The following is a 23,116-nucleotide window of genomic DNA, read 5'->3' on the forward strand; positions in this document are numbered from 1 at the left end:
ACCGTGCCTGCAGCGCCGGGTGCGTTCGCCAAGCAGCCCTTGCAGCGCCAGGGATGGTGAGGGAGGCCAGCAGCCTGCTGGAGGTGCTTTGCCCAGCAGGGCACGTGTAGGGCTGCCTGGTGGTGTAGGGAGACGGTGTCAGTGCTGCCCGGCGGCTGTGCCACGTGTGGCTCTGCTGGTCAGCAGGGCAGGGTGCGAGCCTGGCGCTCGGCGCCCGGGCTGGCTGCGCCCCAGCAGCGCGTGGCCGCGGGAGGGTGAAGCGCTGCGGCGAAGCCAAATGCTCGTGGCTGATCCTGGCCGCCCCTCAGCCAGCTGCTGACTCATCTCTTTTGCGCCTCTCTGTACAGAGATTTAATCTCTCCCGTAAGATAAAATACTCCATTAATGGGAACCTGCCTACTCAGAGCCGCCCCTCTCTCCGTTCCAGGCAGAGGGGGCCGTGCTCCCCGGCGGCCAAGAGCTGAGGCTGTCACTTCTGGGAGCGCACCCAGCACCGCAGCCGTGGGCAGAGCTGGCCCTCGAGGGGCTGAGACGATGCCCAGCCCTGCTGTGGCCCCACGCACGCTGGGTGTGAGGCCAGGCACTCCAGGAGTGTTTCTCCCTTGCTGTTGCGTCCCTGTGTCTGACGTCTGGGCTGGGACAAGAAGGAGTGGGAGGATGCCAGCAGGGTGAGCCACGAACGTGGGCTCCTCTTGCGGTGCCTCAGTGCTGCTTTCCTGGCAGATTTCGCGGGCGCTGTCTGCGTGGGAAGCTCTTCCTCCTCCTCTGAGGGGCAGCAGCGTCTGAGGGAGGCAGCAGCAGTCCTGCAGGAGCTGCAGCCGTCGAGCACGCAGGCAGACAGCAGGAGGTGCCAGGGGAATAAGCATAAGTGGCAGGAAGAATTTCAGGTCCGAGGGTGCACAGCAGTTTCTCAGGCAGGTGTTTTGGTAACTGGAGTCAGCACTGGGATGCTTGCAGGGGCCATGCTGAGCGCACACACCCCAGGTCTCACCATCCCCTCCCTCAGCTGAAGGGCTCCGTTTGTCCCTTGCCAAAGGGGATGGTTCTCCACGAGCGGGCTCTCCAGGTTGTTCAGCATCACCTGCCCTCAGCCAGCCCGCGTCCTGCAGCGCAAAGCACGTGCCTGAGCTCCGGAGGAGCCTGCAGCTGGAGATGAAGGTCAGCGCCGTGCCAGGGCCCCTGCCTGTCCCTGGGAACGAGCGGCCAGGGCCGTGCCAGCTTCGTGTGCCAGCCAGCTCGGCTCAGCAAAGCAGAACGCGTCTGCTCCGTCCTGGCGAGAGGCATCTGGTTACAGTATTTGGGGAGAGGCTGTGGGAGAAGGAACAACACTGAGGCTCACCGCTGTCCGCCAAGAAGTGACTGCACTTTTTGGATTGGAGCCGTCGGTTTGGGGACTCTCCCAAACGGTTACTCAGCCCTAAAGCCGTCCTGGTGCCGTGGCTCCTGCAACAAAACCGCGGGGACCTGCCCGGGGTCGGTGCGGTGCTGCCGGTATCACATCAGCAGGCAGGAGACCCCAGGGTGCTGGGGTGCCTTCGTGGCTGCTCTGAAGGTCAAAGCGTTTCTCCAGCATCCTTTATTCCCCTGCTAAAGCTGAAGCCCGCTGCCAGCCCTCGCCACAGGGATGCCTGCGTGGCTTCGGGCTCTTCCAGCCTTGCCTTGCCTGTGGGCTCAGGACGGAGCCAGGCGGAGCTGTGGGGACAGGGAGGGATGAGTTCCTTGCCAGGTCCCCCGCCAGACCTGGGGCTCTTCCAGGCGCTGCTTGCACATCTCCCCCTGCAGCCCTTGGCCCACAGCAGGGCACGTCCTGGGCTGGCCACCCAGCGGGGAACGCTGCGGGGAGCTGGCGGTGCCCCCTCGGCCCACGGGGCAGCACCTGCGGGCGCTGCTGGGAACGGGGCATTTCATCTTTCTGAGTCAAAAAAAAAAAAAAAAAAATCTTCTCATTTAATTAAAAGTGTTGACATTGTGCCTGGCCATCCCGCCCGCCAGAGAACGTGGTTATAAATTAAACATTAAACCTTTAATGGCCCATAAAGAAATATTCGCTGCTGCTTATGTATATAGGGGATATAAATAGAGAGGGCTGCTGGGGGAGGGGCAGGATATTATTTTTCCTCAGCCAAATAATCTTTGCTAATGAATTTAATTAAAAGAAAAATTAATTTAGGATTTTTGGTGGAGGGAAGGGGGGTCAAAACATACTGTGGAAAACTCCTACTGAGAAGTTTCCTGGAGAAGCCGAAGAGGCCTGGCGGCAGGGTGTTCCCTGCTGCAGGAACGGGGACCCTCCTCGGGTCTGAGAGGTTTTAGCTGGGTTGGGTTTTGGGGCTGGGCTCCCCTCGTTTGGATACGCTGCTGTGCCCGCTCCTCTCCTGCCTTGGTGAATGCAGCAGGACAGATTCTGGCGGAGCAGCCCGGTCCCTGCGGTGCTCGGGGCCACCTGGGATCTGTGCCGGGCTGGTGCCTGGCTCCGTCAGCTCCCCAGCAGGCGAGCGCGGCGCATCCCGGCTGCGGGGGCCCCAGGCTGGTTGTGTGGAATTTCTCAGAAGGCGCCTTCCTTGGGAAATGTGTTTGGGAAATGAGATTTTACCCATCACCGTGCTTCCCCGAGGAGAGCGAGCGTCCTTCAATTATTCATCGCCAAACAGGCTGCCTGAGTTCCCAGCACACCCGGACCTGCTCCTGGAAGGGGACCGCGCTCCGGAGCTGTCTGCTCCCCGCTTTGCCATCTCCTGCCTTCCTTGCCCAGGGATCCTCGTGAGCGTTTGCTTGGAGGAGCCAAGGAAGGAGAGCTGAGCACGAGGCAGGGAGCGCAGGAGCAGGGTGCCTGTGGTGATGCGGGGACGTCGTCCTGCTGCTGGGGACCGGGAGCTTCCCACGAACTTCCCCGGGCGCACACCTCCGCGCGCTGCGGCTGGAAGACCCTCCGAGCCTGGAAAACACGTCTAGCTGGGCTAGAGCTTTCTGGAGGGTTTTTATCATAAGAGCACTAATGGAAGTCAGCACCAGCCTAATGAGCTGTGTTCCTCCATGAATCTGATTCATTGAGGCAGGAATTACCATAATTGATTATCCTGCTGTGCGGCTAAGAGCGGTGTTTGCTAACACAAGTGCCTGGGAACCGGCTCCGCGCTCCCAGCGCTGCCACCACGCCGGGGCTGTGCCCTGGGGCCGGCCGTGGCCCAGCTCCTGCACGGCTCTGGTGGTGTTGGCTGCACTGGGCTGGCCGGGGAGCGGCACCCATGGGTGCACGGGAGGCTGCAGGAGAGCCACAGCTCCGGGGAGACGAGTGGAGGTGTCTGAGTGTCTGCAGGGAGAGCCTGCAGGACTCGGCACCTCGAGATCCCCAAAGAAGTAGTTAGCAAACAGAAACAACCCTCATTTACTCTTTAAAAAAAAAAAAATAAAAATCCCGTGATGTCTAAGCTGCTCTCATTATTTTTGAGGGTCTGACATGATTTATGAACATTCGGGTTGGCAATGTTGCAAAAGCCAATTAGTTGAAGTGCAGCTTTCAGGAAGTTTTCTTTGAAACTCGGTGCCGGTCTCCAAGAAGTACCCGGAGCTGGGACGGCGGTGCCGGAGCTGCGCCCTGCAGGGACCCCGGGGGCAGGACGGGCACTGCCGGGGGCACGAACGGGGGCGTTCTTGGGTGCGTGCGGTGGCTGCGCCCTACCCGGGGCTGCCGGGCACCCGGCAGAGCCGAGCCAGGGGCTGCGCTCGCAGGTTCCCAGGGCCTGGCAAAACGCCCACAGGAGCTGGAGGCAGGAGCTGGAGGCGCCTCGCAGGGGCTGCCCCACACCGGGTGCCGCGTCCCGGGCGGCATCGGGGCAGGTTTCCCAGGGCTCCCGGGGAGACGACGCTCGTGGCCATACTTGGATTCTAAAAATTTTGCCAGTCAATGAGCAAATAGCATTGACCGTAAGCAGGTTAGCGATAACGATCATTGATTTTAATTCTTCCTCCTCTTTCTTGTCTTTTCTTAGAGAGCCCAGCGCGAGCACCGCAGGAGGAGCTTGGCTGAATAAAAGGTACGGAGACGTCCGCTCCTGCCGAGCCGGGCAGAGATGGGGCTTGGTGGCTCGGGCAGCTGCCCCGGGGCCTGAGCCCAGAGCCCCCCCAGCACCCCCAGTGTCCATGCCAGGGTGGCCCCGAGGGAAGCAGGGGTCGGGCGGTGGAAACCTGCATGTCTGGGGCTGTGTGGGGCAGGCGGGTGGGCACGGAGCCACGGCCCCACGGCCAGGGGGGGTGGCACAGCGGCTGCCCACTCGCTGCGCGGGGCCCCAGTCACGGCGGGTCCCCCCCCGGGCACCGACCCCGCAGCCGAGCCCCGGCGCAGCGTGGCGTGAGTGGAGTGAGTCCGGGCGAGGAGGGCGGGCGGCCGGCACGGCCGGGGCTGCGGTGTCTGTGAGCTGTCCGTGTGTGCTGACGTTGCTGTCTGTCTGTCTGTGCTCTGTGCGCCTCCCGGGACGCCTGCTGAGGGGCTGCGTCCTCACCCAGGGAGATGCCAGCCCCGGGGTGGGGGCCCTTGCTCGTGGTGTCCTGCAGCCCATGGTGGCCCTGCTGCGTCCCTGCTGGGTGGTGACGGTGGAGGAGGGATGTGCGGGGGGGAGTGCTGCAGGCTGTGACAGGGACAGTGGCCAGCTGGGAGGGGGTCCAAAAGGACCTGGAGACCCCCTGAGCAAAGTGGAACAGTTGGACGAGGGGTGCTGAGGTTGGTGGAGGGAGGCTGGAGGCTGAGCAGCAGCCGTGGGGCAGGGTGCGGGGGTGGCCGTGGCTGGCACCGTGCAGGGCCACGCACGGAAACCCAGCAGCTCTGGTGCAGCACGTGCGGGGCAGGCAGGGTGTGTGCGTTCCCTGCTGCTGGCATCGCGGGGAGTGGGCTGGTCCCTGCACAGCACCCGGCGTGTCACCTCACCCCTGCTGCGGAGGGGTCACGGGTGGGCAGGAAGGTCCCTGAGGGACAGAGCTTGGCCTCCACCTCTGCCGTGTGTGCCCGGGACAATTTCTCCAAAATGTATTGTCTCCAAGATGTATTCCCCAAGCTGAAGCAAGAGCTTTGCTCCTCCCTGGTGCCCAGCTGCGTGCAGGGGCTGCTGGAGAACCTCGAGTGCCAGCTCCTCTCTGCTCCCCTGTCCCCAGCCCTGCGCCCCCCAGCCTGGTGCAGGGACGTGCAGGGAGCCCCGTTTGGGTGGAAAAGGGGAAGCGTGTTGTCCGGGTGCGTGGTGACGGGGGCTGTTTGCAAAGCAGCCCGCAGGGCGAAGGGAAAGATGGAAACGGGGTTGGGAACAGCTGGCAGAGGAGGGGGAGCAGCGCTGGGAGCAGCACTGCCTGGGTGCAGGGCAGCAGAGCCGCTCCGCAGGGCTGGGCTGGGCGATGCTGCTCCCTGGGTGGCTGCTGCTGAGGGGTCCTGCCCAGCACCCCCCTCACTGGGTCTCAGCTCTCACGGTGAGGGAGGTTTTATTCAGAGATACAAGATATAAGAGGGGAGCGGGAAGCCCCCCGCCCCTGCTGCCTGCAGTGGTGGCTCCTCTGCTTTATCACCCTCTCCTGGTTCTGAATTATTGAGAGTGTTGCTTTCTTTTATTGCTGTGCTGGAGGAGAAATGCCTCAGCCCGGCTCTGCTTTGAATACGATTATGGGGCTGGAGATGTCAGAGCCAGCAGGGCCCCAGAGACCAATCTGCCACCCCTCTTGCTCCTTTGCCTTCCCTGACTCTTATTTATTCCCCTGCTGCTGCGCCTGGCTCAGCGCACGCGGTCCCTTTGCTCTCCTTGGTGGCGGTGCCCCGCGAGGGCGCAGATTTAGTGGCTGGCGAGCGGCGCTGCCCTGCTGTGCCCGCTGCTGTGCTGGCCCACGGGGGGCAGGTCTGTGTGCCCCAAGGGCTGCGGGCAGGACAGGGGGGGTGTCCCCCCGCCACCGCTCCCGCTGACCCCCCAGGGACCCCAGCCCGTCCTGCGCTCCCCTCCCTCGGCTCCCACTGGGGGCCCTGCAGGCTTCATCCCGGGGTCCGTGGGGATGCACCGCGGGGTGCCCAGGCTGTGATGCAGGGGGCAGGGGACAGGTTCCCCCCCTGCCCAGGCAGCCCCCGGTGAGGGTCCCGGTGCCGATGGGGGTCCCGGTGCTGTGCTGCCCGCAGGCAGGTGCTGGGAGCTGGCTGGCACCTTGCAGGTTAATTGTGAGCGCGGCCGATTCCCTTATTGACAGGGCAGCCTGGAAAACGCTGAGGCAGGACAGATCTCCTCCGAGTGGCAGCCAGAGCCCACGCTGCTCCTGCCAGCACACGCACTCCTGCTGCCGCCCGGACCCCTGCCCGGACCCCCGCTGCAGCCTCCCCCTTGCACGCTCACCCTTCCCTCGCGCTTAAAGACGCCAGCGAGGATTTATTTTTTATTCCTCCCTCTCCCATTTTTTTTTTCTGGACGATGAACTAAGTCTCCACTGGGCTCCTCGTGCTGGGCTGCCTGTGGCTGCTGCCCACCCGGGCACCCTTCCCGTGGCCCTGGGTTCAAGGCAGCCCCGTGGCAGCATGTTGGATGCTGGCACCCGGCTCTGAAGTGCGTGGCAGCCCGTGGCGAGCGACCACACCGTGCTGGGGAAGGGGTGAGAGCACAGGGCACGCAGCGGTGCTGGCCCTCGGTGCCAGCCCTGGAGGCTGGAGCTGGACAGAAAGCACCCGAGGGGAGAGAGCCCACCGAGGAGCAGCGCCCGGAGCAGCCCCCGGCCCTCCCGCTGGTCCCGCGGAGCCCCGCAGCCCCCCGACATGATGATGTATTTTTGGGTAGGTACCGCCGCCCCGCCTGGGCACTGCCCGTCCCGCTTTGCTGGGGTTTTGGTCAGGGTTTGGGTTGTTCCCCGCTGTTGTTGCTTCCCGGCAGCGCCGCTTGCCAAGGAAATCATCCCTCCTCTGGCGATGCTGCAGGCAGGGCCCAGCACCGGGCAGGACGGGGCCGTGGAGGGGCCGGGCAGGGCTCCCTGCCTCCGTCCCTGCTCAGGAGCAAAGGCCAAGCCCAGCCCCTGTCCTGCTGCTGCATCCCAGCCCCACCACGCCGCTGGCCGTGGGCAGCAGCCCCCTCGCCCAGTCCCCATCCAGCGTGGGGTGGCCACGGGCTGCCCAGAATCATCCCTCTCTCCCCTGGTGCCCTCTCCGGGCACGGGGTCATAGCTTTGGCCAGCAGCACCAGCACCTTCCAGCTCCTCGTTCCCAGCTCCTCAGCAGCCCTGCTCCCGGCCAGACCCAGCCGAGCTGCTGGGAACCGGGGCAGTGCCGGCCCCTCGGGGATTACAGGCTCCTGGAGAGCTGCAGGCAGCGGGGAGCTGCAGTCCCCTGGATTAGGGAGCAAGGAGCCGAGAGGATAGAGCGGGATGAAGGGAGGACGCAGGGGAAAGGAGCTTATGGGGAAGGGGAGGATAATGCGGGTTCATTGTTTCTCGGGGAAGCAGCTTGCAGGCGTAAGGTGCTTTGTCATTTGAGATCTTGGTGCAGCCGCCTTTCCCCGCTGGTCAGGAGCCCGTGGGGGCTCGCAGCTTTTCCTGCCAAAGCGTTAATTCTGCCCAGGGACTTAACGAGCTGGAGCAGCTTTGGAAGCACACTGCTTGCTGGAGTTTCTGCTTGCAGCTCTGCGGGTGTTGCGTGGCTTCGTGGAGCTGCTGCTGGGGCAGGGCTGGGGGCAGCACCTGGGTGTTTGTCCCCGCGGGAGCTCAAAGCGCAGCTCCCTGGGACACGCTGGTGGTGCGGAGCAGCGCTCGGGGCTCTCATCCCCATCCCGCGCCGTGCCAGACCCCCTGGATGGGGCCCTCAGCATCGTGCAGCGCACGGGGCACCCCCGGTGAGCCAGAGCAGGCGGCTTCTTTGCTCCTCGGGCAGCACCTGAGCATCGTCCCTTGGCACCGCCGGGGTCCCCCCATCGCCAGCGTGGGAGGGCGCGGGGGGCTCGGTGCCGCTGCACGGCGGGAGCGGGGCCGCTGCCGGGAGCACTGCGGGAGCTCTGCGGTGGCAGCCGGCAGCGGGTGGCTCGGTAATCGACACTGCAACAGGCTGAGATGCCAAAGCAAAATGTCTTCAAATTAGTAGTAATTGCAGGAGAAATAAAGAGCATGTGGGGCGAGTGGAAGGAAGGTTCTATAAATATTATGATTTTTAAAGTTTGCCCTGGAGTCCTAGAGACTGTTTAAACGCTAATATCCTGTCTGTGCATTTAAAAAGCCTTATAATGAGGATTGAGTGTCTGCTTCCAGAGCACCTCCTGCCTCGCGGTCCCACGCAGCCCACGTCACCTGGCTGCCACTGGTGTCCCAGCCTGGGCTGCCCGGTGCCCAGCACCGCTCGGTGCCGCCCGTGCCCCTGCTCTTGCCCTTTGCCAGGACCCTTTTGGCCCCCAGCAGCCTGCGCCCACCCGCCCGGTGCTTGCACTGGAGCCCCAGGTGCCGGCCCTGCGTGCAGCACTGTACCTGATCAGAGGTGTGCGCGCTCTCGGGAACCCCTCGTGAGGCAGCAGGGCTGATGGCAGGGAAGGGGGAAGCTCTGGGAGCTCAGTGTTTCGGGGTCCCCGGGTCTGCAGGTGCTTGATCCTCACGGTGTTTCGCCCGTCTGTACCTGCCGCGGCCCCGGCTGGTGCTGCCCACCCGGCCTGGAGCTCGAGGTGCTCGGCAGCAGCTGTTCTGCCACGGTTCTGCCGCCTGCACGTTAATTCTCATTAAATCCGGGGAGCCTAATTGCCTTTTCATGTAAATATTTTGTCAAGTGAAAGGGCTTTAGGAAGGGCTGTGCTGATTGAAGGAGAGCAGCCAGGCTTTCTCGCGGGCGCGGTGGCAAGCCTGTTCCTGCCCTGCCTCATTAAAAGCCTGAGCTGTGCCCCCGTGCGAGCGGCCGCGCGTCCCACGGTGAGCCCGGAGCTGGGCGCACGGCCGGCCACAAGCACAGCGGCTGCGTCTGGTGTCCCCAGGCTCCTGGGGAGCCACCGGCCCTCCTGCCAGGAGGGAAGCATCCTGGGTGGAAATATCCCAAATTTCTGCTTTGCTTCCCCAGCCACGCTGCCCCAGCCTCCGGTGACGCCCAGGCGGGGCTGCGGGCTCTGCACCGGGAGCCAGCACCGCGCATCTCATGGGGTGGCTGCAAAACCCAGGCTCTGTTTTGTGGAAAGCACCAAGGTCCCTGACTTCTCTTGTCATGTTGGATGAGGGACAGGGGAGGGGACAGCATGAGGGGCAGCGGGACACCACAGGATGCCACCCCTGCTCATGGCAGCACCCAGCCACCCCCCGCTCTGCCCAGCTCCGGCAGCTCAGAGCAGATGGAGAAGCTTCTCCAGGCCCCCCTCTTCCTTCTCCCCCTCTTCGCAATGGGTGAGCAAAGTTTTAGCAGGAAGATATTTTTCCCCAGTTCCCATTAAACTTTCATGTGCTTTCTCTGCATTTCTGCTGCTCTCCCAGCTGCTACCGCTGCTGTCCCCGACAGCTGCCGCTGGTCACAGCCCCCCCTTACCTGCCGAGGTCACGTTTGGGTGCTGGGGACATTGCCACCCCCGCCTGGGGGCCGTGACCTCGCCGAGCTGCTGTGACGGGTGGGAGGGAGGTGGGAGCCTGGAGCAGGGGCTGGTATCTGGGTCAGCGGCTGGCAGTGCGCTGGGAGCGGTGCAGCGCCAAGATTCGCAGTAAAATTTCCGCCTTGTTTTTGGAGTTTAGAGCAGGCGGGGGCTTCATCAACCCCCTGAGAGCCACCGGCGTCAGAGGAGGAAGGAGCGTGGGGAAGACGGGAAGGAGGTTTAATTGGTTGCAGAGGAGGCTGGTCCAGGTGTCCCCACAGAGCAGTGCTGGACTCGGGAGTCCCGCGCGGCAGCGAGCGCCACATCCCGCAGAGCGTTCGCCGCGCGCCTTCCCTGCCTCTGCGCGCTTGGGTGCCGCCGTATTCCCCCTCCCCGGCAGCTTGCTGGAGCAAACTCCTCCTCCTCGATCTGCTCTTGCTGTCTGTGATTTGGCTGCGAAGCCCTGGGGTCTTGGTGCGGGGTGAGCCTCCCAGGGCTGCGTCCTCGCTGCGCTCGCCTGCTGCCCGCACCCCGCGAAGCCGCCGCTGCGCAGTCCTGCGCAAGCCTCGTCCCCAGCCCTGCTGCTGTGCTGAGACGTGCACGTGCTCGCTGCTGTGCCCCTGGCCGTGGCCATCAGGGTTTCCCTGCCGAGGAGACTCCAGCTCGCAGCCTCCTGCCAGGGCTCACTGCGGTCCGGGGCTGCCGTCTCCTGGGGAGATGCTCAGGACCTGCAGCCCCCCCGGTTCCCGGGTGCAGCAGAGCTGTCTGAGCTCCCCTCTGACACAGGGAAGGCCACTGGGGACCTCGAGTCTGGTGGCTTGTCCCGGGACAGCCAGTTCCCTGGGCTCCTGTGGGCTGGGGTATGTGCCCCAGCGTCCTGCCCACGCTGCCCCCCTCCATGATGGCCGGATCGGATTCCGATCCGCCTGTGGTTGGTTTAAGCCACAGCTGTCTCTCAGGGATGGAGCAATAAACCAGCGATCTATAGATGTCTGTAGGAGACAGGCAGTGTGTTGGGGCTTGGGGCAGCCCCTGGGCTGCTACTCAGGGGCCAGGCTTTGGGGTTCAGTGCGAGCAGAGCCAGCCAGGCTGCACAGCAAGAGATGGCGATGCTGAAGCAGGAGAAAGTGCTTTGGTTTGTGCTGCTGCCAGTCCTGGGTGCTCTGCGCTGGCATTGCTGTCCCTGTAAGCCCTGATGCTGCCCTGCAGCGGAGGGGCTGGAGTAGCCTAGGGAGAGCTTGGGCCGGGTGCATGCACGGCGATGGTGTGAAGGCAGCCAGGGCACAAGGCAGGGACCTTCCTGCGGTGGTGCTGAGCCCCTGGCATGTGATGCTCCTGCCTCTCACCTCTGTTGGTCCCTTCCCCTGCCCTGGTCCATGTGCAGCATCGCTCGCTCCCTGAGGTCACTCCAGCAGGCGCCTGGGACCTTCCCCTCGCCCCAGCACTGGCTTTGGAGCTCCCCTTGCTTCACAGCAGCTCAGATCCATCAGCGCCTTCATCTTAATCGCTTTATGTCTATGACTAACTACTAATGAGCTTTTAATTAATGAATGCCTTGGCTTGGGGGCACTCCGGAGCGGGTGGAAGGAGAGGACCAGACGTGTGCCGTGCTCCTGGGCTGCTGCCTGGGCTCTGCTCTCAGCCTGAGCACCCGCAGCCCTCTGGCCCCCACTGCTGCAGCTGCTCCTCCGTCAGCCCGCAGCCCGTCCTGAGCAGCAGCCCCGGGCTTGTGCTCTGGTCTTGCAGTGCCCAAATGTGCTGGTGGGGTGCAAGGGAGCCCCACTGAACACTGGACACTTGAAGCCCCCTGGGACATCCAGCCCACCTGTGGCTGTGCACTGCGTCCCCAGCAGGTCTGCGAGCTGCCGTGTCATCCCTCTGCTGGGAGGGGGTGTGGGAGGGCGTCCTGCTGAGCACTGCAGCATTTAGAGCCAGGATTTCCTGTTCCATCCCTGAGCGGGTGATGTGCTGGGCTCAGGGCTTGGTATCAGGGGGAGCCCAGATGGCCCTGGGCAGGCTCTCGGCATGCAGCAGGTCTGAGGGGTGCCTGGGTGCTCCGGGCAATGTGTGGGGCACCCCCATCACCAGACAGAGGTGCTGGGCCACTGCACTCACCAGGGCAGAGCTCTGAGCTGGGCTCATGGGGATGTGACAGCCCTGCTCTAGGTGACAGGACAACAGTGAGCAGGGACCCTCTGTGGCTCAGAGCGCGCTCGGGCTCGCAGCCCTCCCAGCCCGGGATCTGCTGCTTGGCTCTGGCACTTCGCTGGGCTCTGAAGCAGTGGCCGAGGCCTCTCCTGTCCTGGTGCCGCGTTGTTCTCCCTCTTCCAGAAAACAAAACCAAGGAGCCCTCAAGGGTTCATTTAAAATAAATAAAAAATGAAAATAGTGCTGATTTGAAGGAAAGCCAGCCCCATCCTGTGCATGGGAGCGCATCGCCAACCCATCCCCGAAGGGCAGAGAGAAAGATGTGCTTAGAACTGCAGCCCTGTGCAACTTCTGCCTTTGATCATATATCTTACATGTGCCCTTTGCTTTCCCTCGTCTGATATTTATTAGGTTTAATTTTACTGGGACGCGGCTCTAAGTGAGACAGATGGAACGGGGTCTGTGTGCCTGGTGAACACATCTTAATTAAACAGATAAATAAACTTTCCTTCCAGGAGACTTGAGTTTCGGAGGGGTTCCTCTGGGGCTGCAGCTCCGCGGGGCTGGGCAGCTCTGGCCGGGGCTCCCCTCTTGGTGGGCACCTGGCCTCAGGCACAGCCCTGGTGCTGAGCGGGACCCGAGCGTGGCCGTGCCACCAGCATCAGCGCCGGGGCGGCCAGAGGCAGCAGGGTGAGGGAAAGTGGCCGCTGGTGGCAGGGGACGTGTCCCCACCCCAGAGCTGGCAGTAGGTCGGCACAGCCCTGCTACGCTCATGTCCCAGGGGGGCTACCTGCTGCTGGGGGGGTCTCTGCAGCCAGACAGACATTGGTGATGGCCAGAGGAAGGAGAGAGGAGACACGAACTCCTCAGCTCCTGGAGCCGTGCCTGGTTCCACCACTGCTGTGGGATTTTGCCTCATGCGCAGGAGCACCGAGGTAGCCGCTGCTGGGGAGGAGGAGGAGCGCTGAGATGGGAAATTGTGGGGAATGCCTGCTGTGGCAGTGGTGCGGAGGGGTCCTGGCAGCAGGTGCTGCGGTGTGCGGCCCGATGGGGACAGGGGATGGGGATGGGGATGGGGACAGGGACGGGCACCCTGCCCCACACTGCTCTGTGCTGCCTCGCAGGGGAGCGCCACCTCTCCTCACCCCCTCGGCTGCAGCCAGCCCGTGCTGTTCCCGCTGGCTCGGGGCAGTGCCAGGCTCACTTCACCGCGCTGCCACCGGCCAGGAGCGCGTTTGAGTCACCCTGCCCGGAGCCAGGATCCGGCGAGGGGAGGAAGGGCAGATTACCTCATCCTGGAGCCGGCGCTCCCCAGCGCGCACCTCACGTGGTTCGCTTGGTCGGACGCTGCAACCAGAGAGTGCCGGGCCGTGCCCTTCCCTTTGCACCTCTGCATAAGAGCAGTGCAGGAGCCACACCACAACCTGGCCCTTGGGCCTTTGGAGGCACCCGTCTGTTCATGCAGGGCGTCCCTCGCCCCGTGCCGGGGTGGTGCGTGGGGCTTGGGTGCGCAGGGGTGCCTGGTGGGACCGCTCCCCACCGCTGCACCAGGGGCTGTGGGGGATTAGTTCCTTCTACCCATTGCAAAGCTGCCCTGGTCTCTGGGAGAACGTGGCCCCATGGCTGCAGGGCTCTGGAGAAGTGGAGCCAGGGGCGAGCAGGGAGCTGGGGGCTGAGCACTGCACCGGGCTCCTTCGTGGACCCTTGGGACTGGAGGGCGAGTGGCTGTGGTGGGACAGGGGAGCTGCAGAGGGTGCTAGCAGCGGCCCGAGGCTGCTGGTGGCCGTGGGTGTTGCTGCCCGGCTTCTTTCAGTTCTTGACAGCGAGGGGTGATGGTGGAGAGAACCCTCCCCAGCCTGGGGTCTGCTCCCCGATTTCTCCGCGTCCCCTTGGCAGCGCATTGTCCCCAGCAGCAGGACCCCACAGGGGGGGCTGGGACCCCCCTGGCCCCCAGCCAGTCCTTCAGGACGGCTTTTCCTGGAGCAGGTTGTTTCCACGGGGTTCTGCTCTGGGGCTCTGGGGTGGCCACGGAATACGCCTCGTCTGTTGAGTATCTGCAGCAGAAACTGGAAGCGCTGCGAGTGTACCAGGACACTGCAGCATGTCGCTATGTCTAGGGATACTGTGGAAAATCCCAGCCTCCAAACAGGGCTGCTCGTGTGCTGGAGGCTCCGGAGGAGACAGAGCATCAGCAGCTGCTGGCACAGACCTGCCTTTGTGCATCGCGTTTGGCCAAGATGGAAACTGAACCGAACCCAGGTTGCCTCTCCCACCCAGCCCCGCACAAAGCCCTGCCGGCCGCAACGGGGCCCGGAGCCGCCCCCGGGACCCCTGCGCCCAGCCCGGCGGCTCGGGGGGCCCCGGCTGGGAACGGGACCCCCGGGAGCGCACAGGCGGGTGCACGGCCCGGCAGCCCCCCTATCGCCACGGCCGCCCCCCTGTCGCCGTGGCCACCCCCATATCGCGGTGACCACCCCCATATCGCGGTGACCACCCCCCTATCGCGGTGGCCGCCGCGACAGAGGTGCTCTCGGAGCTGCCCCCGCGCGCCCCAGCCCCGAGCCGCCCGTGCAGGGCGGGGGTCGCGGGGCGGCCCCGGCCCGGAGAGGGTGGGTTTTGGGGAAACGGGGATGGAGGGGGGGGTGTTGTCGGTGCCGGGGGTCCTCCCGCCGGGGGGGGGGCTGCGGGCTCCGCGCGTGCCCGTCCGTGTCTGCGTGTGTGTGCCCGGAGAGCGTGGTGCGTGTGCCCGGCCGGCCCCTCGGCAGCCCCCGGGGCGGCGCCCGCAGCCCCCGGGAGCTCCCCTCGCGTCCTGCCGAGCCCTGGGGGGGGGTGTGGGGGGCGTGTGTGTGTGTGGGGGGGGGGCCCGGCTCTGCCCGCAGCCCCCCCCCCCACCTCCATCAGCTCCCTCCGCCCCCCCCCCCGCAGCAGCATCGCGCGTGCCCGGGGCTGGGAAGCGGCTGCGAGGCGGCGGCAGCGGAGGGGTTAAGTGCGGGATCAGCTGTTCTCATGTCATTACGGATTCTCTTCATTTTATACAGAGCTCTGTTTGATGTCTGAATGCACAGGGGACTCCCCCTCCTCCTCCAACTCCCACCCCTTTTATTTCACTCCCTCGCCCTCTCCCTGCCTCCTCCCCTTCCTTTCTCTCCCCCTTCTCCTCTCTCTCTCACACGCACACCCTTTGCAGACCGCTCCTTCAGTGCCAGCGTCTAATGGCACCGAAGTAAATAGCCGAGCATTGTTCCTTCAGTGTAAGAGCAGAGCGAGGCCAGCCTTCCTCAGATGAATTCCTCCTAAATAGCGCCCGAGGGGGACGGGAGGGGACGGAAGAGGAGGGGGAGAGCCAGAGGGGAGAGCCAGGAAGACAGAGGATAAGCAGTGTGTAGAAGAGGACGAAACTGCGAGCAGCTTCACGGCTACCTGTCAACACATGCTGTGCTCCATGGCTAACTCGGGCTGCCTCCTTGTCTCCAACTCAGGCATGCTTCCTCACTCTCTCCCCTGTCCTCCAGCCTTCCTCTACCTCCAACAGGTAAGTGACCCTCTTCTGGGAATTTTTTTGCGGTCGGTTCACACGTGCTTTCTCCGAGCCAAGGGTCAGAGCTTAACCTCTTCCTCTCCAGCCTCTCCCGGCCTCTCCGGCGCATCCTCCCCGCCGGCACCGGCGAGTTTTGTTGCGGCGGCCGCTCGCGGGTCTCGGCTGCGAGTTCACCGGGGGCTTTCTCTGCTTTTTGTGCCGAGGAGGCTGCTCCGAGCAGGGCTGGGGGGCGCAGCGGGGGCTGGAGGGGGCCGAGGCGCTGGCGGTGCGGCAGGCAGAGCCGCCGGCGCGGGTCCAGCACCTGCCCTTCCTCGGCGCTGCTCCTCTTCATCAGAGGCCAGGGGAGATGCTCCATGCTCCGCGCACGGGAACCCGGCTCCTCCGTGGCCTGGGCAGCCCCCGGGAGCAGAAGGGGGGGGCGAGGAGTTTGCATGCGTGCACACACGTGTGCGTGTCTGTGTGTCCGTGTGGGCTGTGCGCTCACGTCGCGCGCGTCTGTAGCTGGGACGCGGTGTCGAGCTTAAATGGCTTTGCCCGGCTGTGGGCACGGAGGTGCTGCAGATGGATCCCGGGAGCAGCGGCTGGGCCAGGAGAGCCTGGAGTTGGTGTGGCCGGCGCCGGGCTGCTGGCGGCCAGCGGGTCCCCTGTGCCCTCAGCTTGGCTTCCAACTTCTCGTCGGGGCTCGTGGCTCCTGGGACCTGCCTGGACCCAGCACAATGAGTTTCCAGGCTCGCCATCCCGGGGGAAGCGCGGCTCAGGAGAGGCAGCATTTTCTTCAAAAGCCTCTTCTCTGCGTCGGAAATCCCAGTCTCCCAGCCGGGCTAACTGCTCCATTTGTGCTTTCAGGAGTTTAAAAATTCATAGCATCCTACCGCGCTCCGCCTGGCCTGCGCGGCTCACCTGGCAGCTGAGGACAGAGCTCGGCGCGGGCGCAGACCCCGCCACCCGCGCTGGGGAAGGGCTGGGGGCTGCGTTTTATTTCCCTGATCCTGCGTCCGCATGGGCTCACGGCCAGCGTGCAGCCAGGCTGGAGCTGGGGCCGGCAAGGCCCGGGCTGCTCCGGCCGGCACACCGGGGCTGGAGCTGGTGAAGCCGGCGCTGCTGCCGGTTACACAAGTGGATGGGCAGCCGCTGCATGCGCAGGGGGCCTGGGGCTCGCGCGGGGCTGCTGCAGAGGCTGGCCGAAACAGTGCGTGATTTATTCCACCTTCCTGCAGGCAGAGGCTGTGGGCGAGCTGGGGCTGGGCTGAATTTTGATCTGCGCTTTCCTGGGCTGCGCAGAGCGCAGCAGATGATCCGCGGATGCTGCTCGGCTGTCCCGGCGCACCAGGGAGGCTTGGGGCATCTGGCACGGAGCAGAAATCATCCCCAAGCCCCCACAGGTCCCCAGGGAGGTTTTCTGTGCGTCTGAAGGGAGCACATCGGCTGCTTTGAACCGGGAGGCAGCGCAGGGCCTGGAGCCACTTCTCAGAGCAGCCAGGGGCAGGGGGAATTTTATTTTCTGTCCGGAATTTTATTTTCTGTCCCCCTCTCTGTGCCCGCTACCTGCGAGGGCCCCGCTGCTCCTGCATGTCGCAGGCACACGGTGCGCAGAGCAGCTGCACTGCCTGCAGCTCCAGGGCTGCGGCCGCGCCGGTGCCGGTTCTGGTGCTGGTGCCGGTGCCGGTGCTGGTGCTGGGGCAGCAGAGGATGGTGGTGCTTGGGTCAGATTTGGGCCGTGGTGCTGCCGGCTGGCTGGGACGTGTGCGAGTGCAGCGTGAGGTCTGCAGGAAGGAACGGCATTAGCTCATTCACGGCTCTTCCCCACGTGTGGCCACTTGCACCCAGCAGTTTCTGGGCCCTTCATGGCCCCATTTCGTGTAATTTGGACACGGTGCTCAGCATCTCTTCCTCCCCACTCTCCCAGAAGCATCCTGCTCCTTGGCAGCGGGTTTGGCCTCGCAAGCCAGAGAGGAGGGGTTTATCGAGAGATTTGGAGTTGGATTTTCACCCACTAAGGAGTGAGATGGAAGCCAAAGCCTCTGTCCTTTCCCCCGAGTTTGTCTGTCGGTGGGGTTCTGTACCCAGGGTCTGGAGACGATGCTGTTTGTGGTGAGCTGGCAACAAGACGTCAGGAAGGGGCATGGCTGGCAGCAGTCATGTGGGGAAAGGGCACGGGAGGATGCTGCTGGTGCTCCTCGTCTGCCTGTCTGAGCCAGGGGCCTGCTTGGGGCACGGTGTCTCTGCCCAGGTCGTTCAGTGTCAGCGCTTTGTCCCTGGCTTCACTCTGGATTTTAGGAGCAGCTGCTTCGATGCACCAGGAGCCTGCGGGGCAGCGATGCTGCTTCTGGGTGTGTGCCCGTACCCAGGTGCACCAGAGCTCGCCTCGAGCCAGCGTGGGCTCGTTTCACCTGTGCACAGCTGGAGACACCTGGAAGACTTCAACAAACTGCTTTTCGGAATTGAGCTTGGCTGGGGGACGTTCACCTCGGACTTCTGGGTTGCAGTCATGAGCCTGGAGCCCGTGTGGCCGCGTAGCAAGGCAGACGTCCTGCCACCGGTGTGGGTGCAGCACGGGGAGCTGGAGCCCCGCAGGCGGCTGGGGAGGTGCGTGCCGGTGGCTGTGCTGGATGCAGGTGGGCTGGGATGCCGTGCAGCTGTGGGGCCAGTGCTGGGCAGGCACAAGCAGTCCCTGTGGCTCGCTGACCCCACAAGTCCCCCAAGGCAGTGGGTGCCCCTTCGGGAGCTCCGTGGCGCTTGCTGTGCCTGTTCCCGCAGAGGCAGCTTGTGTCTGTGTGCCCCAGCACTCTTATTTTCAATAGCGACAGCCTCTGAGGGAAGGAGCAAGAAACGAAGTTGCCTGAAAAAACTTGGATTAGCCAAACACGGGGGAAATCTCGCTGTAATGGGGCTTTGGCAGCTCACGGGAACAGCCGCGCACCTCGCAGCCGGGGCAGCTCGGCTCCTGCCCCAGTCCCAGCCCCAGACCCCAGCTCTCTGTGCTGCAGACATGGGGTGATCGAGCGTCCCCGTGCTCCCTGCCCAGCAGGGTGTGAGGACAGCCAGCCCCTGGCGAGGATATGGGGTCGGGAGCGGGGCTGGCAGCCGGGAGGGAGCCGGGAAGGCTCTGTCCTTACTGGGCTTTGGTGCAACGTTGAGCTGCTTGCTCAGGGAGGGCCTCAGCATACAGGGAGACCTCAATTGTTGCGTTCAGTTAAGGGAGGAATCAGTCACTGCTGGAAGTGTCTGCTCTATAATTATAAAGGAGCAGCTAATCGCTCCAGGAAGAGGCGCCCTGCTGACCCGGAACAGCCCCAGGCTCAGTCTCAGCATCAGCATCAGAGCGGCAGAGCCCTGGGTGCAGGCATCTTGTGCAGGGAACCACGGGCATGCCGGGGCTGTTCGTGAGCTCGGGTTCACTTCCAGGTGGGCTCAGTCCCACGGAGCTGACCCCGAGCTGCTCGCCTGGCGGCACGTCGGGGTGTCCCTGCTCCCCGCGGTCCCTTGGTGCTGCCCGCGGCGCAGCCGCCTCATCTGAGCAGCGCCCGAGCTGCTGGGGAAACAGCCTCTGCAAAAAGGCTGCTTGGAAAATTCCTCTCCAAAAGGGCTGCTGCCAAGTTTAGCATATTATATTTTTAGGGAGCAAGTCTATTCCTAGCGATCTTGTAGCGTGTTGCAGCGGGTTCATTTAAAAGCTGGTTTCTTCCCCCTGCCTGCGCATTTCGCAGAGCCGGGAGCCCGGACCCGGCTGCTCGGTGGCTCTGTGGCTCCCGGGCACGTCCCGCACTGCAGCTTCCTCGGCTCCTGCACAGGGGAGGACAGGCTTGAAAGCTGCAAAAAAAAACATGTTTTCCTTTTTTTTTAATATATTGAAAACACTGGCATTAATTTTAGCTTTTGTGAAGCTGGTTTTCCCACAATAGCTGTAATTTAGGCCTACTCTGCCTGGCGATGCTCTTTTTATAGGTAGATTCTTATTTTAGTACTATAGTGATGGGTGAATGAGTAGATTAAATTAGATTTAGTATCTATCATTCTTTAAAGCATTACAGGCAGTCATCGGAGGGATGGGGTTTAACACAGAAGAAAGGCTAATTAGGCTGCCAGGCTCAGCCTGCCCCCGCCAGTTCCCCCCACCCGCGCCCCGTGGGTGCCCCCAGACCCTTCTGCACCTCCAGTGGGGCCGGGCGTGCAGGCAGGGCAGCGCCTGGGGTGAATTTCCCAGCTGGAGCCCAGCTCCCAGCTCCTCCTGGGCTCTGCACAGCCTCAGCTCCCCACTGCCAGCTCGGCACGGACGCACTGCGTCCATCGGCCACGGCACCGCTGGGCAAGTCGTGGTGGGGACCCCCAGCTCCAAGCCCCCATTATTGGGGTGTCCCCGCAGGCAGCAGCAGCGGTGCCGCCCTGCTCCAATGCTTCCGTGGTGGTTTGGTCCCCTCGGGGCAGCTGTACGGGTGAGCAGGAGCACGGGGCAGGACGTGGGGCTGCGAGGGGATGGAAAAGAGTGGAAAAAGAAAAAGCAGCGTCACTGGGAAACGCTGGAGGCTGTGCAGGAGGAACCCAAATGTCTGAGGCAGATAACTGCCTTTCCCCAGCCTTGCAATGCAGGGCCTGGGGGCGGTGGGACTCAGAGCCCATCAAAACCAATGGTTGGAAAGTTCGTGCTGGTGCCATGCCATCTGCCGAAGCGGCGGCCCCAGGCTGGGCTGGCCTCGGCACCCCCGATCTCACCCAGGCGGCAGCAGGGGCAGGGGAGCCATCGGCACGGGTGAGCAGAGCACGATGCTGGTAAATGCCAGCCCCGGGCGTCAGCTCCGGCTGCAGGCTGAGCGTGGGGACGGGCTCAGTGGTGCGCAGCACACGCGGGCACCTGCATGCTGTGTGCCTGGGGGGGCTTCAAGGCGGTGCCGCACATCCCGGCTTGTGCCTGGGGACGTGCTGGCTGCTGGGGCCCCTCAGCAGGAGCAGATTTTGCCCCGCGAGCCCCTGCCCCGGTGTGAGCCCAGCAGCGTGGTTGGGGGCTCTGCAATCCCAGACCGGGACCGGCTCGGTGTAAGAGCACTGCTGCGGAGCAAGCTTGGGGTGACAGCCTGCCTGGGGGGCTTCACACCTCCGCTGCCAAGCGGGGCTGAGCCCCAGGCACCCCTAGCTGGGCTTTAACCTGCGTCGCCTTCCCTGGCGCTCAGCGAGGCAGAGGGGAGCAGCGGCGGCGCTGGTGGAGCAGGTGCTGCAGCAGCCCGTGGCGCAGCTGGTGCTGCAGCCCAGCCTGCGGTGCTGAGCTCCGTGGGCTGCGGGCAGGGAGGCGCTGAGCAGTGCACGGAGCTGGGCCAGAGCCGTGGAAAGGCAGCGGGGTGAGGTGGGGTCGCAGCCGGGCGAGGGGTCTCTGGTGGCTGTCACAGGGCAGGCGTCTCCCTGGGCCGTGGTCTCTGCCTGCGAGGGGTCTGGTTCAGTTCCACCCCCCCTTTCAAGCCCCCCTGTCCGTGACCAGTGTCTCCCCGGCAGGTTCTTGCTTTGCCTCTCTCGCACCTTCCCGAGCATCCAGCTGGCTCTGGCGGTCGCCAGCTCCTGCATCTAACCCCCCCCCGGAGCAGGGCCCCCACCCCGGCAGCCTTCACGTCCTGTCTGCACTGCATGGATCTTACAAATTGGGTTTGCACAGCATCAGCAGGATTCGCTCCAGCCCCCTGTGTAAGCAGCACTGCTGAGATGTGATCCCTGGCACCGAGAACCTATTAAACAGAGTGAGACGAGCCCTGGAAGGAGACCCAGTCGGAGGAGGGAGTTCACAGAGATGGTGTCGGGAGCGAGCAGCGCTCAGGCAGCCCCCAGCCTCCACGCCGGGGACACGCGGGTGTCACCGGGCAGGACCGGCCGGTGACCAGGGACCTGGCTGCCACAGCACCCTGCAGAGCTGGGTCTCGCTCCCATGCTCGGGGCATCTCAGCCGTTTCCTCTCCATCCAAGAGCCGTGGAGCTGCTGCGCCTGCTCCTGGGGGAGCTCTGCTGGCCCTCGCGGGCTTGCAGCGGGTGTTGGGGCTGGAAAGTGGCCGTGGCACCAGGTGGCTGCGTGCCCAGCGGGTGCCAGACCTCGTCCCATGGCACCCGGCCCCGGGCTGCTGCGGGTGCGTGCCCCAGGGCCCGGCCAGCCCGGGCTGTGCTGGCGGCAGGGGCTCGCTGCAGGGCTCCTGGTGAGCAGCCAGGCACGAGGCAGGTCTGGCTGCTCCGGCTCCCCCTCGCCAAAGTGCTGGGCTTGCAGCACTTTGTCATGATTTTCATCTCGTCTCCGAGCAGCGATCCTTCACTGCTCACATTACCCAAGTAGAAAATGACACATAAACTGACATGATTGCTGCTGTTTCTCAGCGCCACGCAACATCTGTTCCCTCGGCGGTGCGGGGGAAGGTGGGCAGGGGCTGCTGACGCGCCGCGCGGCCCCCGAACTTCTCACCCTTTGCTCCCCTCCTGCCATCGCGCCTCCTCCAGCCGCGCTGCAGCGAAGCAGGGGCCGGGAGCTGGCGGTGCCGAGGCGGTGCAGGGCCGTGAGGCAGGACGCAGCAGCAGGAGCTGTGCTCGGGGTGCCACGGCCACTTTCCAGCCCCTGCTCCGCACCCGGCACGGTGCTGGGGCGCGCTCTGCCCCCAGCATCCCCGCACCTCCTGCAGCTTGCGGCTGGGCTGAGGATCCCGCAGCAGTGCGTGTGCTCCCGAACCTGCCATCGCCCGGTCGGCTGCTTTTGGGCCCAGGAAATTCATTTTCCAGCAGCTTTCTCTCTGTTTCTTTGCAGCACTCTGCCCGGCTGGCCCGGGCACGCGGCCGGGGACGCGCCGTGCTGGTGGGGCTGCGGCTGGTGCCAGGGGCACTGGGCCGGGAGCCGGGGCTGTGGGGGAGCAGGGGGGGAAATGCCTGATTTTGGGGATGGAGAAGGATGCGGAGGGAGCGAGCAGGATGGGGAGCCGCAGAGCAGGCAGCAGGGCTGTCCTGCGGGGCAGGCTGGGGCCTTCTAGAGTCTCTGGTATAAAATCAAAAATAGGGAGAGAAGAGCGAGAGCAGGCGACAGTTGCAGCTTATTTGTGATCTGCATTGTGTGGGGAGCTCTTAATTAGAGCTAATTAGACTAATTAACTTGCAAATGAGAAACTCGCCTTTTTCTCCTTTTCCTTTACAAGAAAAAATAAGAAGACGAACAAGATAAATACTGAGGCTAATTACTCTGTACCTGCTGCAGAGCCCCTCCAGCTGGTGGGACGCCCCTCTGCCCGCCACCCCCCAGGACAAGCGCACCCACCCGGGGTGCTGCAGGGTGCTGTGCCGTGCCATGCCTGTCCCTGTCCCTGCTTCTGGCCAGTGCTGTGCTGCTGTGCCGAGGTTGTGGTCCCACCGCTGGGCACCACTGCCCCGTGCCCCTGCTGTTCCCTCTCCAGAGGGGCCGCCTGCTGCCTGTCCGTGCGCCTTTGTGCCCCAAGGATCCGGCAAGGATGCGGCGCGTGCCTGCCATGGCACTGGCCAGTGCTGGGAGCTGGTGGCCGCACGGGGCAGGCATCACCGGGACAGCGTGGGGCTGCTGCAGAGGGCACAGCACCGGCACTGCCTGGTACCCTGCCCGCCAGACCCTTCCTAACCCGGCACCGGGAGCAGAGGGCCCCGTGGCACCCCGCACCCTGGCTGCTTTCCAGCTCCTCCCTCGCACACCTCCGATCTCCTCCCTTCTCTCTGCCTCTGCAACACCCCAGGGGCTTTGTTAGCACAACTCAGTTCAAATGTCTGATTAGTCTTTAGGAGATCGAGGGGTCAATTTTCCACAGCTCCTTCCTCTCCATTTAACTAATTTAACTGTGCGATTGTTACAAATTTCATTTTATTATAGCCCTGCTTCTCAGTCCAATTGAATTACCAAAATCTCATTTTCTCAGAAGTGCTGAATATG

General features: G+C 64.0%; 1 protein-coding gene across 9 annotated transcripts in view; it reads left to right on the forward strand.

The window, feature by feature from the left end:
* RBFOX3 (RNA binding fox-1 homolog 3) overlaps positions 1-23,116 on the forward strand; it is a 164,137-nt gene that overhangs the window by 127,020 nt on the left and 14,001 nt on the right. For 6 of the 9 annotated variants that reach the window (XM_032199657.1, XM_032199653.1, XM_032199649.1 and 3 more), the window contains exons 3-4: positions 3,990-4,034; positions 14,863-15,207. In XM_032199657.1, the coding sequence (XP_032055548.1) occupies positions 15,106-15,207 (102 nt within the window). In that variant the 5' untranslated portion in view covers positions 3,990-4,034; positions 14,863-15,105. Of the gene's footprint in view, positions 1-3,989; positions 4,035-14,793; positions 15,208-23,116 lie in introns of those variants that run through there. The other 3 variants (XM_032199656.1, XM_032199658.1, XM_032199652.1) reach the window with 3 other exon arrangements.

This window comes from Aythya fuligula, chromosome 18, assembly GCF_009819795.1.
Source record: "Aythya fuligula isolate bAytFul2 chromosome 18, bAytFul2.pri, whole genome shotgun sequence".
NCBI lineage: Eukaryota > Metazoa > Chordata > Aves > Anseriformes > Anatidae > Aythya > Aythya fuligula.